We start from the raw sequence: 20,869 nt of genomic DNA on the forward strand, positions 1-20,869 counted from the left end.
CCATCTATCTGTCCCATATTTTGTTAAACTTAGCTGGGCACCCCCTGTGTGTGTATAGCACTTTCTTATAGAGGAGTGTGGAATAAATTGCTCCCTTCCATAGCTGGATAGTCGGAGGAGTTGTTCTAATCCAGGTGCGGGCAATTTGCATCCTGGCCAAGAATAGCATTTCTTGTAAAAATATACTGAGATATTTCTCCTCTTCGGGGAGAGAGAGGATGCCTAATAGACACTGACGGGGGCATAGGGATAAGGGAGAGCCCATTCGGTCATGGAGAAATCTGACCACCTGGGACCAGTAATCTTAGAGCTTCTGACAGGACCATAGCAAGTGATAGAATGTACCCCGAGGGTCTCCGCATTTGGGACACGCAGAGCTGTAGTTGGGTTTGAACTTAGACAGACGAGTTGGGGTGAGGTATGATCTATGGAGGATATATAAGTGCGTGAGCCTATCTGATAATTTAGGGGATACTACCTTGGAGATGGACAGTGCATCCTCCCATCGCCCTTCCTCCATTGCTCCCAAGTCTGCCTCCCATTGGATCTTTAGTCGCTGCACATGTGAGGCGGCCACGGCCAGTATGAGGCCATTATAAAAAAAGGAACATCAGTCTCTTAGCCCTTGTATACGGACATTCCGACGGAAAATGTCCGATCAGTCCATGTTGTCCTATAATACGATGTGTGGGCTCCATCGGACTGTTTCCGTCAGAATATCCGACCGACAAAGTTTTAAAGCCGGGCTATAAAATTTTCCGACAACATGATCTGATCGGACTTTATCTGATCGTTTGTAGAGAAGTGCCACGCATGCTCAGATCAAATTCCTAGACCAAAGCTATTGGCTACTAGGCTGAATGTTGTCCCGTCGTAACGAAATAGCGTCACGTTACGAACGATCGGATTTTCCGACAACTTTGTCCGACGTGTGTATGCAACACAAGTTTCGGACAAAATCAGACGGATTTTATTGTCGGAATGTCCGACCGTGTGTACAAGGGCTTAGGGTCCTGTCCGCGGATCACGTCCAACAGTGGCAGCGTCTCGAGATGGGGCATGGAGACTCCAAACTGGATATTGAGAGCATGTCGGAGCTGTAAATAACGGAAGAGCATTCGGTTAGGCAATTCAAAGTCATCCGGTTCTTAATTATTGTTAGTGGAATAGTGTTGTACAGACCCAGTGTGGATGAACTGTAAGCACACAACTGAACTGATAGCAGAACAGAGTGAGAGTTTTCCTAATCTTCTAATCATCAGTTTTAGGCTGTGGCAGGCTGAAGGAGATGCAGGGTGAAGATGCCGCCCAGAGGAAGCGATGCCTGCGACCTAGATGGGGTAAGTGCGGGGCTACCGATCGACCGGGGGGGAGTGGGTGGATTGTTTACCGACCTCTCCAAAAAAATATACCACCAGCTGCAACTGATTTTAGGTGTACTGTCTGGGCATCTGTCTTGCTTATCTTCTCCACTCCTAGCCTTAGTGTGACTATGAGGCCGGATCTTGTCATTATGATACAAAAGTCATTCTTTCATCAGTGAGTGGGCACAAGATAGTTGGCTTAGGATGGCAAGAAAAATAAACGAAAAGGGTCTCGTAAAAGGCCCACCTAATGTCTACACTGCTTTGTGCAATGTTATTGAAACCTAAGGCTGAATTACTCCTTTAAATGTATTATTTTGCTTAGCAGTAAGTTTTAAATATATTATTGCTTAACAAGTGAGCTTGTGTTGAAACTGAAATTCGATTTGAGGAACTTGCATATGTACCAGACAATGGGGGTTATTTACGAAAGGCAAATCCACTTTGCACTGAAAGTACACTTGGAAGTAAAGTCACTGTAGATCCGAGGGGGACATGCAAGGAAAATAAAAAACAGCATTTTAGCTTGCACATGGATAATAAAATCAACAGAGCTTCCACTCCTTTCAGATCTAGCCCTTAGATTTAGAGCAACTGTACTTCCAAGTGCACTTGCAGTGCAAAGTGGATTTGCCTTTCGTAAATAACCCTCAATGTGTCTTGACTGGCAGGAAAACATAGGGTTTTTTTTTGTATATTCTAAGTGACATAATAGTTCTGCTTAGATACAGATATGTAAAGAATTCTAAATATACGTATCATTATAATTGTTTAATTGAATAAGTAGGTTTATAAAGGAAACATGTCATTTGAACATGTACCCCTTATTGGTGGAAAATAATTAACACCCATCTCATCCTGTGTATTTAAGATCTTGTACAAGCCAAAAATAAATGAACAGTGTGTAGACCTAATCTGTGGTGTTAATTATTATATATTCACTGTTCCCTGTGCAGATCTGGGTGTGCCTAATGGAGTCATGCCAGCAATAAGGTAAGGTAATTTGAAAATAATAAGGTGATAGTTAGGGCTAGAAATTATAGGTTAAAGGAGCATCCCGACATAAACCTTGTCCTGGCTCTTTAGACTGTTTGAGAAGACATAATTTCCTTAGTTAAGAGCACAGCTTATCAACCAGTTCCATATGTACCCCAAGAGATACCTCAAGCATTTTTAGGGATGCATCTGCTTGTAAAAAATAATCCATTATTAACAGTGCAATGTTTTGGTATATTAAGTCAGATATATAACAGATTTTGACCTTGTATTCTTAAAAACACAATTTATTGTTTGAAAAAATTTAGACACAAAGGTATTAATGATCAATGTATACTTGACAAGGGTTGCAGTACAGGATACAGCAATGATGAGAAGTGGCTGTCACAGGAGATGGACACTCCTGGAAGTGTCCGTTTCAGAATGATATTCACCCCAGGATTGCTCTGCATTAGAGAAGTGTGTAGGGATCAGGGACAGCAGGATAGTTAAAGAATTCCAGCCAAAGCTCGTTTGGCTGTACCTCTCCTATGGATCACAGAAGTGCAGTTCATTTTGCACTCTTGTGACCCGTTTTCAGCAGAGAGCGGGTTGGGGTCTGCTCTCTGCTGACATCAATTTCAGTCCAGGCACCACTCCATCCTGACCACCGGAGTCTGGATCCGCCAGGCGCCTGGACTGACACCAGTCTCAGAGAGCCGCTGAGAGCCTGAGATGGTCGCTCCTACCCCTCCACATCTCATCACTCCAGTGAGTGAGGAGCCCATCCCTCCTTAAAGGCATATGTATGTGCTTCCACTGTGGAGGCTCCCAAAACTGTATAAAGTTAGGACTGAAGATAATAGTGGGGTGCTGTAAAGTGGCTCTGCAGTAGGGATGAGCCGAACACCCCCCCCCCCCCCCCGGTTCGGTTCGCACCAGAACCTGTGAACGGACCAAAAGTTTGTGCAAACTTTGGAGCCCTGTTAAAGTCTATTGGACTCAAATGTTAAAAATCAAAAGTGCTAATTTTAAAGGCTAATATGCAAGTTATTGTCCTAAGGTTTTGGGACCCGCGTCCTTCCCCAGGGGACATGTATCAATGCACAAAAAATGTTTTAAAAACGCCCGTTTTTTCAGGAGCATTGATTTTAATGATGCTTAAAGTAAAAAAAAGGTGAAATATTCCTTTAAATATCGTACCTGGGGGGGGGGGGGGGGGTGTCTATAGTATCTGTGAAGTGGCATGTGTTTAGAACTGCTCTGCACAAAATGACATTTCTAAAGGAAAAAAAGTAATTTAAAACTGCTTGCGGCTTTAATGTAATGTCTGGTCCTGGCAATATGGATGAAAATCATTGAGAAAAATGGCATGGGTACCCACCCAGCCCATTACTAGCCCCTTTGGGTCTTATATGGATATTAAGGGGAACCCACGCACCCACATTAAAATAAGGAAAGGCGTGGGGCCCCCAGGCCCTATATACTCTGGACTGCAGGAAAACAGGTGGTGCAAACAAGACAGAGACTATAGGTTTGTTGTTAAGTAGAATCTGTTTGTAATTTTGAACTGGTACACATTTTTAAAGTGTAGCTCCAGCCAAAAAATCTATTTTTAAGCTTTTTGGAAAACATAGGGAAAGGTTATCACCCCTGTAACATTTGTTTTGCTGTATGTGCACCTCTTCAGAAGATTTCACCACACTTTCTGTCCCAATGACAAATGTTTTTTGAAAATTTGGGGTTTTTACTGAAACAAGAATTGGTGATAAAGCATCAGTGGAGAGGAGACAAGTTTTTCTCATATTAACTCTTACAGGAGAGAATTTCCCTTTCTAGGGGCATATTTCATCTCACTTCCTGTCTCCTTTCATTTGCAAGTAGGAGTCGTTTGTAAGTTGGATGTTTGAAAGTAGGGGCCTGTCCTATATATGCAGAAATTTGGGCCTTAGGTGTTTGTGTTGCCACAACACTGTAAGCCCAGTTACTCTTGGTAGGCACTTGAACACCCTGCTGTGAACTATTATATCAAAAATTGTAATTACATGCACCTGTTGAACAGGGGCAGGAAAATTGGGCCTTTGGTGGTGGTGGTGGTGTTTCCACAACACTGTAAGCCCTCACAGTTACTCTTGGTGGGCGCAGGAATGGGCCCTGCTGTGAAATATTAGATCAAGATTTGTAATTACATGCACCTGTTGAACAGGGGCAGGAAAATTGGGACTTAGGCACTGGTGCCACAACACTGCAACCCCTCACAGATACTCTAGTTGGAGCACAGGAATGAGCCCTGCTGCAAAGTATTGCATCAAAAATTGTAATTACACTCCCCTGTTAAACAGGGACTGAAAAATTGGGCTTTAGACACTGGTGCTGGTGTCACAGCACTGCAACCCATCACAGATACTGCAGAGTCTACCAACTGAAAAGGCAGCAGTTGAAGTGCTAGCAATTTAGCCAAGCTAGCATTCAACCACTGGGCATGTGGATGGCTGGGAGCGAACTTCTTTCGGTGCAGCAGCTGGGGCAAGGAAATTTGCCTGGTGCAATCTGACGTCGGTGTACCGATAGTAGATTGCCCGCAAGTACTTGGTTGTGACACACCTAATTCTATATCTTCATTCCTTTCAGTGCAGGACTGAAGGTATAGTGGGGTTAGAGATCCCAGCTAATGAGGCAAAAGGAGAGGTCCGCTTTGTTCATTGGTGTAGGTCTTTTAGGTACGCTTGCCAACAAACTGTATGGCAGGACAACATATGTCTGGTCAAGCATGTGGTGCCCAAGTGGCTGATGTTTTGGCCATGCGAGATACGCTTGAGACATATGTTGCAAATAGCAGCGGTGCGATCTGATGCACTCATCTCAAAAAAGGCCCACACCAATGAACTTTTGGAATAACACGCAGAGACAGCAGCACCCTGCACATATGGAGCTCTACGGTGTGATGCAGTTGGTATGCGGCCCTTAAGCTGGCCCCTGAAGGGCATCCTACCACATTAGAGATGTGCCTCCTCCTCCTCTCTATCGGGCACCCACGTGGAGTCAGTGACCTCAACATCCCCTCCCTTCTCATCACTGGAGCAAACCTGGCAGTATGCTGCAGCTGGGGGAGCATGACTGCCAGATTGCAGTCCTTCTCAGGCACCTCCTCTCTCTGGGCTCACGTTACTGCCTTCCTCTAGCTGGGTACCCTCATCTAGCATGTACCCAACACTGTGGTCAAACAGTTCGGGGGACTCCTCAGGTGCACATGACAAGCATGTCCCACGGCCACGTGCTGATGAGGATGCACCATGTCCATGACCAGCACTGTTGACACAGAGCCTGCTTGCCCTCTTTTATTGGCTTGTGGCTGTCTGCCTATCCTTGTTGGCCTTCCAGACATACTAATGGCCTGCAGTGTGATGTAGCTGCACAAAGCTGGGATGTATATATATACTTATTATACTGCAGCTAGCAGAATCAACTGCCTGACTGTAGTATTATTAGTATGAGTACACCAGCAATTGTCTTCAGGTAGCTTTAGGTGCACACTGTGCAGAGGGCACAGTACACTAACTGTAAATACTGCAGCTGCCTGCGATATTAATAGGATCAGAAGAACACCAGGAATTGTCTTGAAGGTAGCTTTAGGTGCACACTGTGCAAAGGACACAGTACACTAACTGTAAATACTGCAAGTACTAAAATCACCTGCCTGACTGTCAGTATATTAGGAAGAGAATAACAGCAATTGTCTTCAGGTAGCTTTAGTTGCACACTGTGCAAAGGGCACAGTACACTAACTGTAAATACTGCAAGTACTAAAATCACCTGCCTGACTGTCAGTATATTAGCAAGAGAATAACAGAAACGGATCTAGCTAAACTGAATACAATATATATATATATATATATATATATATATATATATATATATATATATATATATATATTATATATTATATATATATATATATATAAATATATTATATAAATAATATATATAATATAATTTGGTGCGAACGGTCCATAACGTTTGCAATTCGATGAACAACCAAACAGGTGATGTTCGAGTCGAACATGGGTTCGACTTGAACTGGAAGCTTATCCCTACTCTGCAGCTTACTCATGTATTTGAATATGTATGCAAACGAAACCCCTGTTTTTAACGCAAACTATTAGGCAGGTTAATTTGGTTGTTTTCAGACTGGTTGGGGAGTTAAGCTGGGAATTTCCTTTGGTTTTGTTTGACATGCATCGTCCTTCTATATGCTCCTTGCTACGAAGGCCAGTTATAGATGGGGACAGTGGCCTATTTGTTTGCCTTTTTTATACTAAAAGAGTCACTTCCAGCTGAAAATTGTTATTTCAGTTATTATAAAGCCTGAAAAAATTAACATTGCTTACATACTTATTCTTTATTTTTTTATCTACAGCCTAATTGCAACAGAACCTGCTGGAGATGTTTCAAGAATTAGTTGTAAGAATGTACATTCATTTACGTACATTTTGGAAAATATTCTTACCAGTGTTTCACTACCTTCCAGTCCAATCTGTTCACCCAAGGCACATTCAGCTTGTCCCTGTTTTAAAATGGGTAAAAAGGGGTTTAATACATGAGATTACACACACACACATATGTGTATATATATATATTCATATTCAAATGTGACACATTCCACAAGAAAACTAAGTATGCTGGAGCAGGAAAGCAGTAAAAAAAAAAAAAAAACAACAATTTCAGTTTAATGTAGACAGCTGCACCAGATTCTGTGTGCACCAGCCCTTGGTGTCTGCCAGTTGGATTTGGGGACCGATCCAAAAGTGACAGCAATTGGAGGCTCTTCTGAATTGCAGAGACAATCTTTCTAATGCCGCATACACACGATCAGACTATCCGGTGGACTTAGTCTGGCGGACAAACTGCCGTAAAGTCCACCGGACCTACCCACACACGAGACTTTTCCAGCGGACTAGGTCTGGCGGACTATCTGCAGTACTTTTGAAATGAACGGACTTGCCCACACACAGAGGAAAGTCCGTTCATTTTGAGCGTGGCTCCAGGTAGCCTGGACTAGTGAATGAAGTCATTGTCGCCGCCTTCGCAGCGAGATTGACACGTCGTTGGCCCCGTCACCTGGTATGGACTTAAAGGGGAAGCCCTACGCCAAAAAAATGGCGTGGGGGTTCCCCCCTAGGTCCATATCAGACCCTTATCCGAGCACGCAACCAGGCCAGTCAGGAAAGGGGGTGGGGACAAATGAGCGCCACTGGCTGTTGTCTGGGTCTGCAGGCGGGGGGCTTATCGGAAATCTGGGAGCTACTTTAATAAGGGGGCCCCCGGATAACGTCCCCCCACCCTATGAGAATGAGTATGGGATACAATGTACCCCTACCCATTCACCTGTGAAAAATGTAAATAAAACACACAAGGGTTAAAAATAGTTTATTGCACAGCTCCAGGGGTCTTTTTCCGTCTTAGGGGGTCTTCTTGCCGGACTCCTCCGCTATCTTCTGCTAGCTCTTTTACTAGTGGAGGAGCCCGGCTTTCTTCCTCGCCGCCGCTCAGGGATCTTCTTCCGACTTTGGGGGTCTTGTCCCCCTCTTCGGTTCTTCTTGCCGGGCCTCCGCTCCTTCTTCCAGCTCTTTTACTAGCGGTGGCCCGGTCTTCTGTCACCGCTGTCGCAGATGTCTTCGCCGCCTTCTGTTCTTCTGTTCTTCTGTTCCTCTGTTCTTCTCTTCTTCTCTTCTTGAGATGTTGCCTCGTCGCTGTCTCTGGCCGCAATGACAGGGACGCGGCGTGCGGCGACTTATATAGGGACATCGCTGGGTGATGTCTCCGCCCATTATGATGTCACAGTCCCAGCGTCCTCTTACACTTACCTTTCCAGGGCACCCGCAATGTCGGCCGCCCGAGGCCGACCCGTCCCTCGGTTCTCAGGTTCCAGCGCCGCCGTCCTCACTAAGGGAAACAGACAGTGGAGCCTTAGCCCTTGTACACACGGTCAGACAATCCGATGGAAAATGTCCGATTGGACCATGTTGTCGGATAATCGGATAATAATGTGTGGGCCCCATCGGACAAAGTTTTAGAGCTGGGCTATAAAACTTTCTGACAACATGATCCGATCAGACTTTGTCCGATTGTGTGTAGAGAATTCCCATCGGACAAAGTGGCACGCATGCTCAGATCAAATTCCTAGATCAAAGCTATTGGCTACTAGCCTTAACGTAGTCCTGTCGTAACGAAATAACATTGTCACGTTACGTACGATCGGATTTTCCGACCGTGTGTATGCAACACAAGTTTCGGACAAAATCAGATGGATTTTGTTGTCGGAATGTCCGACCGTGTGTACAAGGGCTTATGGTTTCACTGCCCGTTTCCTACTGCACATGCGCAAATCGTGCAACGCTTTGTGAATGGGTGCACTGTGTTAGGAAACACATAGTTCCCAGAACATAGCGCGCCCCATTACCCAGAAGACAATGTGAGGAGGAGAGAAGACCGAAGATCCCCGCGGAGTAGGAAGAGGCAGATTAGGAAGACTGCCTAGTAACAGGGATTTCTGGTAAGGTAAAAAAAAGATTTATATATTTAAGAATATTAACCGGTTCCCGACCAGTGCACGCCGATGTACGTCGGCAGAATGGCACGGGCAGTCATATTCGCGTACAGGTACGTCCAATCTTTAATGCCACCCTGCCATCAGAAGCGTGACGCTGGCGGCGCTCTCGCATGATGGTCGGGACCCCGTGAGTCTGGTCGCAGGTCCCACGGACTCGATCACCGCGAGCATACCCGCGATCGTCTCACGGGGTGGCTGAATGAGGAAATGCCGTTGTAAACAGCATTTCCCCATTCTGCCTAGCAACAAGTGACGCTGATCTCTGCTCCCTGTGATTGGAGCAGAGATCAGTGTTCACTAAATGAAAGCCCAGTCCCCAACAGTTAGTAACACACCCCTAGGAACACTTAACCTCTACACTGCCACCCACTGGTTAACCCCTTCACTGCCAGTGTCATTTACACAGGAATCACTGCATTTATATAGCAGTGATTGCTGTATAAATGACAATGGCCCCAAAAATGTGTCAAACATGTCTGTTGTGTCCGTCATAATGTCGCAGTCACAATAAAAATTGCTGATCACCGCCATTACTAGTAAAAAAAAAAATTATAAAAATGTCATAAAACTATCCCCTATTTTGTAAACGCTATAACTTTTGCGCAAACCAATCAATAATCGCTTATTGCGATTTTCTTTACCAAAAATATGTAGAAGAATACGTATCGGCCTAAACTGAGGGAAAAAAAACGTTTTTTTTTATATATATATATTTTTGTGGGATATTTGTTATAGTAAAAAGTAAAGAATAATGCATTTTTGTTCAAAACTGTCACTCTATTTTTGTTTATAGCGCAAAAAATAAAAACCGCAGGGGTGATCAAATACCACCAAAAGAAAGCTCTATTTGTGGGAAAAAAAGGACGTCAATTTTGTTTGGGAGTCACGTCGCACGACCGCACAATTGTCAGTTAAACTGACACAGTGCCAAATCGCAAAAAGTGGTCTGGTCTTTGACCAGCAAAATGGTCCGGGCTGAAGTGGTTAAAGTTTTTTTTTTTTTGGGTGGCCCTCCACTTTAAGATACAAAAAGGGCCTTTCCCTCCTCTGAAAGTTTAAATATATTTATATACTCTACTATGTTATTATTTTTACTTGATTGCTATCTAAAAGGGTTAATAACCCATCATGTGATAGCATTGGGCAGATGAAAGGTACATTTTATGGAGACATTAGGGGTCTAATAAAGCCCAATGCCTTTCCTGCCCCCCACCATCTAACAGAGCACAGATTTTTTTGGTTAGATGTGTTCCCTGGCTGTACCAGCCATGAATTAGAGGACCGCCAATTGGAGGTCATAAAATCATTTTTTCTTCTGATTCCTTTGTTTACAGGGGGTATCAAGACATGGATTTCCCTAAGATCCCCCCTAGGTGCCATCTATACGAAAAATACAGAGATTGCTGAGGAATTTGAGAGATTTTATACCAAATTATACAACATAAATGAAACACATGATCCTCCTTGCCCTAACCAGACCAGGCTCCGTGACATGGAAGCTTTCCTCCACAAATACTGTCCTAAAATTCAGACATCAGAACTTCTACAAGACATAGACGGCCCTATCTCACAACAGGAGTGGGATACGGCGCTCAAACAAACAAAACCCTGCAAAAGCCCAGGTCCGGATGGACTTACATCAGCATATTACAAATCCTTCTCCGATATCCTCCAGAACCCGTTTAGGAAAGCTTTCAATTCCCTGAATGCCTCCAGTACCCCTGACACTGAAATGCTCACAGCCCACATCGTTGTCATTCCTAAAGAAGATAAAGATCACACGCAAGCTGCTAATTATCGACCCATATCCCTCTTAAATGTGGACATTAAACTCTTTGCAAAAGTACTAGCCAACAGACTTCTCCCCCTTTTACCAGCATTAATTACAAAGGATCAAGTTGGGTTTGTCCCTGGCCGCGAAGCCAGAGACAACACCATCAAAGCTATTAATATACACCACCTCACATCAAGAACCAAACAAAAGGGTTTTTTCCCATCCCTAGACGCGGAGAAGGCATTCGACAGGGTAGCTTGGGATTACATGCACACTGTTCTACAAACCATTGGACTCGGTCCAAGACTAACAACTTTCATCCAAGCTCTATACCAAAATCCGACTGCCCAGGTCAGAGTCAACAACACCCTGTCGAATGCCTTCCCCATACGCAATGGGACAAGGCAGGGCTGCCCCTTATCTCCTATTCTCTTTGTACTTACCCTAGAACCCTTTTTAAATAGTCTCCGTCAGAACCCTGACATAAAAGGGATCCGAACTGCCACTAAAGAATACAAACTTGCCGCCTTCGCGGACGACATTCTACTGTTCCTAACGCAACCGCACACGACAATCCCGGTCCTCTTGAGTGAATTCCGCAAATTCAACCTGCTTTCCAATCTAAAAATAAACTTCACCAAGTCCTATGCCCTCAACATTTCCCTACCCCCGGCCGATGTCACCCTCTGTAAAAACAACTTTCCCTTCCAATGGCGAGACGATCATATCACATACCTGGGTATCAAACTGACGACTAACCTACAGGATCTGTATCCAAAGAATTACCTATCCCTGCTACAGACAATTGCTTCCGATCTCAAACGTTGGGACAAACCTACTTTCTCCTGGTTCGGTAGAGCCGCTATTCTGAAAATGAATATATTGCCGAGAATCCTTTACCTCCTCCAAACGATACCGATACATCTCCCCCAAGCCCTTTTCCGCTCTTATAGAAGCTTATGTTCCAAATTCTTATGGGGCTCCCGCAGACCCAGGATCAACTTTACTCTCCTATCCCGGCCCAAACACCTAGGTGGAATAGGGCTCCCGGACCTCCCCAATTACTACTCAGCAGTACACCTGACTAGAATCATAGATTGGAATGTCCATGCGAATAACAAAGATTGGGTACTTCTAGAATCCTCGTTCACGACATTACCACTTGGATCCCTGCCTTGGATTCCATCCTCCCCCTCTCAAACAGAAATCAAAGCACACCCACTCCTACTTCCAACACTACGATGTTTTCGTAAACTTTGCACGCAATCTTCCCTATCGACTGTCCCAGGTCCACTAACACCACTGCGAATGAATCCCGACTTTCCTCCAGGGATGCACCATACCTTTCTTCAAAACCACTGGTCACACCCTCAAGTCCTGTTAAAACATTTCTACGAAAAGGGGCGCCCACAAACGTCTACCCAAATAGCTAACACCATGCAGAAACAGCCTATCCCTCCCTGGACGTTTCAACAGATTTCCCACTACTTACACTCGTTAAAGAAAATAACTGACTGCTCCCGACATTTGACGCCCTTTGAGACCCTATGCTCCGAGACTACGCCCTTATCCCATCTCGTCTCCCAAACGCACACGCTCCTGTTCCAAGACTACAACCCCAATACTTCTAAATTTTGCACGACATGGGAAAGAGACCTGGACCTCACACTCACAGAGGATGACTGGCAGAACATCTTTTTCAATATACATAAAGGCTCCATAAATGTATCCACCCAGGAGAATGGATACAAGATACTGTCACATTGGTACCGAACACCGGATAGATTACACAGTTGGAACCCATCTACGCCAGATAATTGTTGGCGATGCCTTCAGAGTAGAGGCACGATGCTCCACATCTGGTGGTCTTGCCCTTTACTCCAACCTTTCTGGCAATCTATACACAAACTGATCAAAGACATTACAACATACGAACTACCTTTTACCCCAGCTCAATTTCTCTTGCACCATACCACTTTGTCACAAACTTCCTATCGTAAAACCATCATAGTCCACATGATCAATGCAGCCAAACAATGTATACCAATATACTGGAAATCCCAGACAATCCCCTCTATTAAAGACTGGCTCCACAGGATGCACAGAATATCAGAAATGGAAGAATTAATACACATATCTAGAGACACCCCCGACAAATATAACGTTAAATGGGCCTGCTGGAAATACTTCACAACTACAAACACATTGGAAAGACTGCAAAATACACCGAGTAATTCTTGAACCCCCTAGTCAACCTCTGACAAAGATGTAGAGCCGCACCTTTCCTGCCCTTATGATGATATGACAATTATCATCATGCGACTTTGGGACTGCTCACTGTTTCACGTCTTAACCTCTTTTTAGGGTATCCACCACTACGACCCGCATACACTAAGGAGTCACATCCTTTTTATGGAGAACAGCGGTGGACGGATCCTCAACTCCCCCCTACCCAGTTCCCGTTTCCCCTCTGTCCTCCCCTCCCCGGCCCTCTCCCGACCACTGGCACTTGGTCATGTTCCGCATCCTTATTAAGGCAATTCCCCCTCCTCCCCCCCCATTTCACCTTCAGACGGATCCTGCCCCCTAAGCCCGGTCTATAGGGCGCCAGGGCCGAATAACCCGCTCACATGCCTGCTCATACGCTCCCCAATAGCAGGACCGTGCAATGCGCACGTAGACATAGCCTTTCTGTTTTATAACTCTACTGTTAATGCCACATTACTTCACATTGTCTTACGCATTATTGTGCATGTTTATGTTTACGTGCCATGCTAGTTGTAACAGTTGATTATTTTATATTTTATGTTTTATGTTTCCTGTTATCACCCATTATACTCAATAAAATTTGTTTGGAAAAAAAAAAAAAAGACATGGATTTCCCTGCTCTCCACCTTGAACCATCTTGTGGTCCCAAACACTGGGTAAAAGTAAAGTAAAAGTGAGAGGACTCAGGAACCATAGGGGGCACTGGTGGGGGGGGACATCACTCCGCCCACTCTGGCAAAGTGCTTGGCGGCTATAGAGACACCAAATCACTTTCAATTTGAAGCCGGGAGCTGCCTGAGCAGACAGAGCACAAGGTAGAAGCCATCAATTTGTGATTAAAGGTTCACTCTTTGTGCCTCAAACGAGCTGAAATAGGTAATACACTTTTAGTTGCATTTTAAAAACTACACTGGAATACAAAATATGGACTTTTCTCTGTCTACTGTGTTAATTTCACCAATCCCTACTGATTTTACTTATTGTAATTAGTGATGGCCGAACGGTTCGCCCGGCGGTCGTTTCGCGGCGAATTTCCGACATTCGCGGTCCGCACGTTCGAACGCCTTTTTCCGTCGTTCGCCGCGGCGGACTTACGTGTTTAATGTATACAAGAACTTTAACCTTTGGTGACACGTTTATCATGTGATACAGGACAGCCAATTGAGACATGACAGCACATGGACACTTGTACATTCCCCCTAACCTATAAATACACCCGATCCGGTGGCCATTTTACATTCTTTCTTCTGTTAAGATAGGGACAGGTTCCTGTGTGGAGTAGGGAGAGATAAACCACTAGCTATTTGGTACACAAAAGTTCTTTTCAGGACTGGTATAGGTGTTAGGTGTTGATAGGTTTGCTGTGCTGCTGATTCTTGCAGCAGCCTGAGTGTCTTTTGTTAGTTTAGAGAAAGGGAAAGGACGGTGTATGCTACAGGGACAGCCAGATTAGTCTTTCATCATCATCATCATCATCATCATCATTAGCTGTTACTATCAAGGTCCACAAAAGAGCTGTTCCAGTAACCACTAATCGTTCTCTTTTTTTGCCAATTTGTATAGGGACAGGAAGGAAGCAGTGTTGTCAGGCAGTGAGGGTAATTTTAAAGACTTGCTGTTATTATTAGTTCCACAAAGGTTCTTTTCAGGACTGGTATCAGTGGTACAGTAATAGGCTTGTACATGTATAATATTCTTTCTTCCAAATATAGAAAGGATATTATACTTGACTGCTGCCCTTCTGCTGCAGTCTGCTAAACATTCACAACTCACTTGTTCCACAAAAGTTCTTATAAGGACTGGTAACTTGGTATAGGGTGCTACGGTACATAGGCTTGAGTGCGGTACAGTCTGCTGTTCTGTAAGGACCGCTATCGGTCCACAATAGATAGGGTTGACGTGCACCACTGCTGACCGCTGCCCTATACTGCAGCAGTCCTTCAGCGGTATAGGGACTGACGTACAGTCTGCTAATCACTAACACACAACCTGCTTGTTCCACAAAAGTTCTTATAAGGACTGGTAACTTGGTATAGGGTGCTACGGTACATAGGCTTGAGTGCGGTACAGTCTGCTGTTCTGTAAGGACCGCTATCGGTCCACAATAGATAGGGTTGACGTGCACCACTGCTGACCGCTGCCCTATACTGCAGCAGTCCTTCAGCGGTATAGGGACTGACGTACAGTCTGCTAAACACTAATACACAACCTGCTTGGTCCACAAAAGTTCTTATAAGGACTGGTAACTTGGTATAGGGTGCTACGGTACATAGGCTTGAGTGCGGTACAGTCTGCTGTTCTGTAAGGACCGCTATCGGTCCACAATAGATAGGGTTGACGTGCACCACTGCTGACCGCTGCCCTATACTGCAGCAGTCCTTCAGCGGTATAGGGACTGACGTACAGTCTGCTAAACACTAATACACAACCTGCTTGGTCCACAAAAGTTCTTATAAGGACTGGTAACTTGGTATAGGGTGCTACGGTACATAGGCTTGAGTGCGGTACAGTCTGCTGTTCTGTAAGGACCGCTATCGGTCCACAATAGATAGGGTTGACGTGCACCACTGCTGACCGCTCACCTATACTGCAGCAGTCCTTCAGCGGTATAGGGACTGACGTACAGTCTGCTAATCACTAACACACAACCTGCTTGTTCCACAAAAGTTCTTATAAGGACTGGTAACTTGGTATAGGGTGCTACGGTACATAGGCTTGAGTGCGGTACAGTCTGCTGTTCTGTAAGGACCGCTATCGGTCCACAATAGATAGGGTTGACGTGCACCACTGCTGACCGCTGCCCTATACTGCAGCAGTCCTTCAGCGGTATAGGGACTGACGTACAGTCTGCTAAACACTAACACACAACCTGCTTGGTCCACAAAAGTTCTTATAAGGACTGGTAACTTGGTATAGGGTGCTACGGTACATAGGCTTGAGTGCGGTACAGTCTGCTGTTCTGTAAGGACCGCTATCGGTCCACAATAGATAGGGTTGACGTGCACCACTGCTGACCGCTGCCCTATACTGCAGCAGTCCTTCAGCGGTATAGGGACTGACGTACAGTCTGCTAAACACTAATACACAACCTGCTTGGTCCACAAAAGTTCTTATAAGGACTGGTAACTTGGTATAGGGTGCTACGGTACATAGGCTTGAGTGCGGTACAGTCTGCTGTTCTGTAAGGACCGCTATCGGTCCACAATAGATAGGGTTGACGTGCACCACTGCTGACCGCTCACCTATACTGCAGCAGTCCTTCAGCGGTATAGGGACTGACGTACAGTCTGCTAATCACTAACACACAACCTGCTTGTTCCACAAAAGTTCTTATAAGGACTGGTAACTTGGTATAGGGTGCTACGGTACATAGGCTTGAGTGCGGTACAGTCTGCTGTTCTGTAAGGACCGCTATCGGTCCACAATAGATAGGGTTGACGTGCACCACTGCTGACCGCTGCCCTATACTGCAGCAGTCCTTCAGCGGTATAGGGACTGACGTACAGTCTGCTAAACACTAATACACAACCTGCTTGGTCCACAAAAGTTCTTATAAGGACTGGTAACTTGGTATAGGGTGCTACGGTACATAGGCTTGAGTGCGGTACAGTCTGCTGTTCTGTAAGGACCGCTATCGGTCCACAATAGATAGGGTTGACGTGCACCACTGCTGACCGCTCACCTATACTGCAGCAGTCCTTCAGCGGTATAGGGACTGACGTACAGTCTGCTAATCACTAACACACAACCTGCTTGTTCCACAAAAGTTCTTATAAGGACTGGTAACTTGGTATAGGGTGCTACGGTACATAGGCTTGAGTGCGGTACAGTCTGCTGTTCTGTAAGGACCGCTATCGGTCCACAATAGATAGGGTTGACGTGCACCACTGCTGACCGCTGCCCTATACTGCAGCAGTCCTTCAGCGGTATAGGGACTGACGTACAGTCTGCTAAACACTAACACACAACCTGCTTGGTCCACAAAAGTTCTTATAAGGACTGGTAACTTGGTATAGGGTGCTACGGTACATAGGCTTGAGTGCGGTACAGTCTGCTGTTCTGTAAGGACCGCTATCGGTCCACAATAGATAGGGTTGACGTGCACCACTGCTGACCGCTGCCCTATACTGCAGCAGTCCTTCAGCGGTATAGGGACTGACGTACAGTCTGCTAAACACTAATACACAACCTGCTTGGTCCACAAAAGTTCTTATAAGGACTGGTAACTTGGTATAGGGTGCTACGGTACATAGGCTTGAGTGCGGTACAGTCTGCTGTTCTGTAAGGACCGCTATCGGTCCACAATAGATAGGGTTGACGTGCACCACTGCTGACCGCTCACCTATACTGCAGCAGTCCTTCAGCGGTATAGGGACTGACGTACAGTCTGCTAATCACTAACACACAACCTGCTTGTTCCACAAAAGTTCTTATAAGGACTGGTAACTTGGTATAGGGTGCTACGGTACATAGGCTTGAGTGCGGTACAGTCTGCTGTTCTGTAAGGACCGCTATCGGTCCACAATAGATAGGGTTGACGTGCACCACTGCTGACCGCTGCCCTATACTGCAGCAGTCCTTCAGCGGTATAGGGACTGACGTACAGTCTGCTAAACACTAATACACAACCTGCTTGGTCCACAAAAGTTCTTATAAGGACTGGTAACTTGGTATAGGGTGCTACGGTACATAGGCTTGAGTGCGGTACAGTCTGCTGTTCTGTAAGGACCGCTATCGGTCCACAATAGATAGGGTTGACGTGCACCACTGCTGACCGCTCACCTATACTGCAGCAGTCCTTCAGCGGTATAGGGACTGACGTACAGTCTGCTAATCACTAACACACAACCTGCTTGTTCCACAAAAGTTCTTATAAGGACTGGTAACTTGGTATAGGGTGCTACGGTACATAGGCTTGAGTGCGGTACAGTCTGCTGTTCTGTAAGGACCGCTATCGGTCCACAATAGATAGGGTTGACGTGCACCACTGCTGACCGCTGCCCTATACTGCAGCAGTCCTTCAGCGGTATAGGGACTGACGTACAGTCTGCTAAACACTAATACACAACCTGCTTGGTCCACAAAAGTTCTTATAAGGACTGGTAACTTGGTATAGGGTGCTACGGTACATAGGCTTGAGTGCGGTACAGTCTGCTGTTCTGTAAGGACCGCTATCGGTCCACAATAGATAGGGTTGACGTGCACCACTGCTGACCGCTGCCCTATACTGCAGCAGTCCTTCAGCGGTATAGGGACTGACGTACAGTCTGCTAAACACTAATACACAACCTGCTTGGTCCACAAAAGTTCTTATAAGGACTGGTAACTTGGTATAGGGTGCTACGGTACATAGGCTTGAGTGCGGTACAGTCTGCTGTTCTGTAAGGACCGCTATAGGTCCACAATAGATAGGGTTGACGTGCACCACTGCTGACCGCTCACCTATACTGCAGCAGTCCTTCAGCGGTATAGGGACTAAGAGTTTTGTCACAGGGTCATTTAAAAAATGACATGCAGAGGAAGAGGCAGGCCCTTCCGCAGGGGTGGTAGGGGTAGGGCAGGAGCAACAGGCTTGAGCCAAAGTGGGAAGTTGCAGAAGGTGCGTTCAATTACTTTAAAGGATGCACCAGACTTGGTTGAGTGGCTCGCTCAGCCTTACTCTTCTGCACCCTCCTCATCCTCTCGATCTGCACCCTCTTCTTCACTCTCTGCTATGTGCACCCCCAAAGACACTACCACCAACAACACGACCACCACCACCACCACCACATACCTTCCGCTTGAGTCACTGGAATTATTTTCCGATCCATATCAAGAGGACATTTCTGATGCGCAGCCACTCTTGGTATTGGATCAGGAAGAGGAGGTAGCAACAAGCGCTACTCAGCAGTCTGACGCCAGTACCCAGATCAGCCCAAGGAGGAGGTTGGTCCCCGGTGTTGCTGCCTACTCTACTTATAGCGGTGGGGAAGGTGACGTTGATGATGACGTGTCTAGTGATGTCACGTGGGTGCCCACAAGAGAGGAAGAGGAGGGGAGTTCAGAGGGAGATATGGACCAGCAGATAGGGAGGAGAAGCAGCAATGACTTACATTGCACAGCAGGGACAAAGCAGACTGCAAATGTATCAGGAGCGAGTCATCGACCATGTACGGTCACATCTGGCGCTCCCAGGACACCGGCACATGGCTCCGCAGTGTGGGCTTTTTTTAACGTGTCCGCTGCTGACAATAGCGTTGCCATCTGCAATCTTTGCAGTCAACGCGTTAGTCGCGGTAAGCCCAATACTCACCTAGGGACGACCGCCTTAAGAAGGCACATGAGCAGCCATCACCGAGCCCAGTGGGAGCAACGGAACACACAAAGCCACACTGCAGGCTCTCACCGTCCAGCCTCGTCTTCTACTTCTCCTTCTCCTCTCTCCTCACAATTGTCCTCCACTCCACCTTCCATCACGCCAAGCTCACATTTTTCTGCAAAAAGGCAGGCTTCCGTGGGCCTAATGTTTGAGCGTAAAAAAATGATGACGCCGGATAACCCTCTTGCCCAACAGTTGGCGGCTGGCTTGTCAGAACTCATAGCCCGCCAACTACTGCCATATAAACTGGTGGACTCGGAGGCCTTTCGCAAATTTGTGGCCATTGGAACACCACAATGGAAGGTCCCAGGAAGGAAGTATTTCTCAGAGAAGGGCATCCCAGAGCTATATGGCCATGTTCAGCGGCAAGTGAATGTATCTCTGGCACACAGTGTCGGTGCCAAGATACATCTGACCACAGACACGTGGTCTAGCAAACACGGGCAGGGAAGGTATATCAGTTTTACTGCCCACTGGGTGAACCTTCTGACGGCCGTCAAGCATGTAACCCGTGGCACCCGTGTAGATTTGGTTTTACCGCCACGGATTGCATGCAGGCCTGACTCTTCTTCTCCTCCTCCTACTCCATCCTCCTCCCTCTCCTCCTCAGCTGCCTCCTCCTTTTCCGCTGCTAGCGTCTCTTCCACTGCACCGCCCAAGCTCCCCAGAACCTATTCCACATGCCAGGTGAGACGTTGCCATGCCGTGCTGCGTCTGTTGTGCCTGGAAGCAAAGAGCCACACTGGCCCGGCACTCCTTTCAGCTTTGCGTTCACAGGCAGATGAGTGGCTAACACCGCTCAATTTGACAGTTGGTAAAGTGGTGTGTGACAACGGTGCCAATCTGCTTAGCGCATTGAAACAGGGCAAAATCACGCACGTGCCGTGCATGGCACACGTCTTAAACTTGGTCGTGCAGCGATTCCTTGTCAAATACCCTGGGGTCCAGGACATCTTGCGGCAGGCAAGGAAAATCTCGGCCCATTTCAGAAGATCTTACACGGCCATGGCTCGCCTTGCTGACATTCAGCGGCGACACCATCTGCCGGTCAGACGTCTTATTTGCGATTGCCCGACGCGATGGAACTCAACCTTCTATATGCTTGATAGGCTGCTCCAGCAGAAACGTGCAGTTAACGTCTACCTGTATGAACTCTGCGAAAGAAACGGTTCTGGGGAGCTGGGTTTTTTTTCACCGCGCCAGTGGCTGCTCATGCGCGACACATGCAGACTTCTGCGGCCATTTGAGGAGATCACCAAACTGGTCAGTCGCAGCCATGGCGCCATCAGTGACATGGTACCTTATGCCTTCTTTCTGGAGCGTGCATTGCGTCGTGTCATTGATCAGGCTGTGGAGGAGCAGGAGCGGGAAGATGAGGAAGTCGCAATGCTGGATGAATTCCCAGGGGGGGCTACTCTATCTGAGACAAGTCAACAACAGGAGTCTGATGAGGAGTCAGAGGAGGATGGTGCCGGGGCGGATGAGCAGGAGCAAGAAGAGCATGCTTTAAACCTTTCTGG

At 46.4% G+C, this 20,869-nt stretch overlaps 1 protein-coding gene across 1 annotated transcript in view; it reads right to left on the bottom strand.

Moving 5' to 3' along the window:
* LOC143927035 (ranaspumin-like) overlaps positions 1 to 20,869 on the bottom strand; it is a 70,558-nt gene that overhangs the window by 19,122 nt on the left and 30,567 nt on the right. The window contains exon 11 of the mRNA XM_077451014.1: positions 6,847 to 6,903. Within this exon, the coding sequence (XP_077307140.1) occupies positions 6,847 to 6,903 (57 nt within the window). The remainder of the gene's footprint in view (positions 1 to 6,846; positions 6,904 to 20,869) is intronic.

This window comes from Lithobates pipiens, unplaced genomic scaffold (assembly GCF_037356315.1).
Source record: "Lithobates pipiens isolate NorthernLeopardFrog02 unplaced genomic scaffold, aLitPip1_a1.2 Scaffold_23, whole genome shotgun sequence".
In the NCBI taxonomy this organism is placed as follows: domain Eukaryota; kingdom Metazoa; phylum Chordata; class Amphibia; order Anura; family Ranidae; genus Lithobates; species Lithobates pipiens.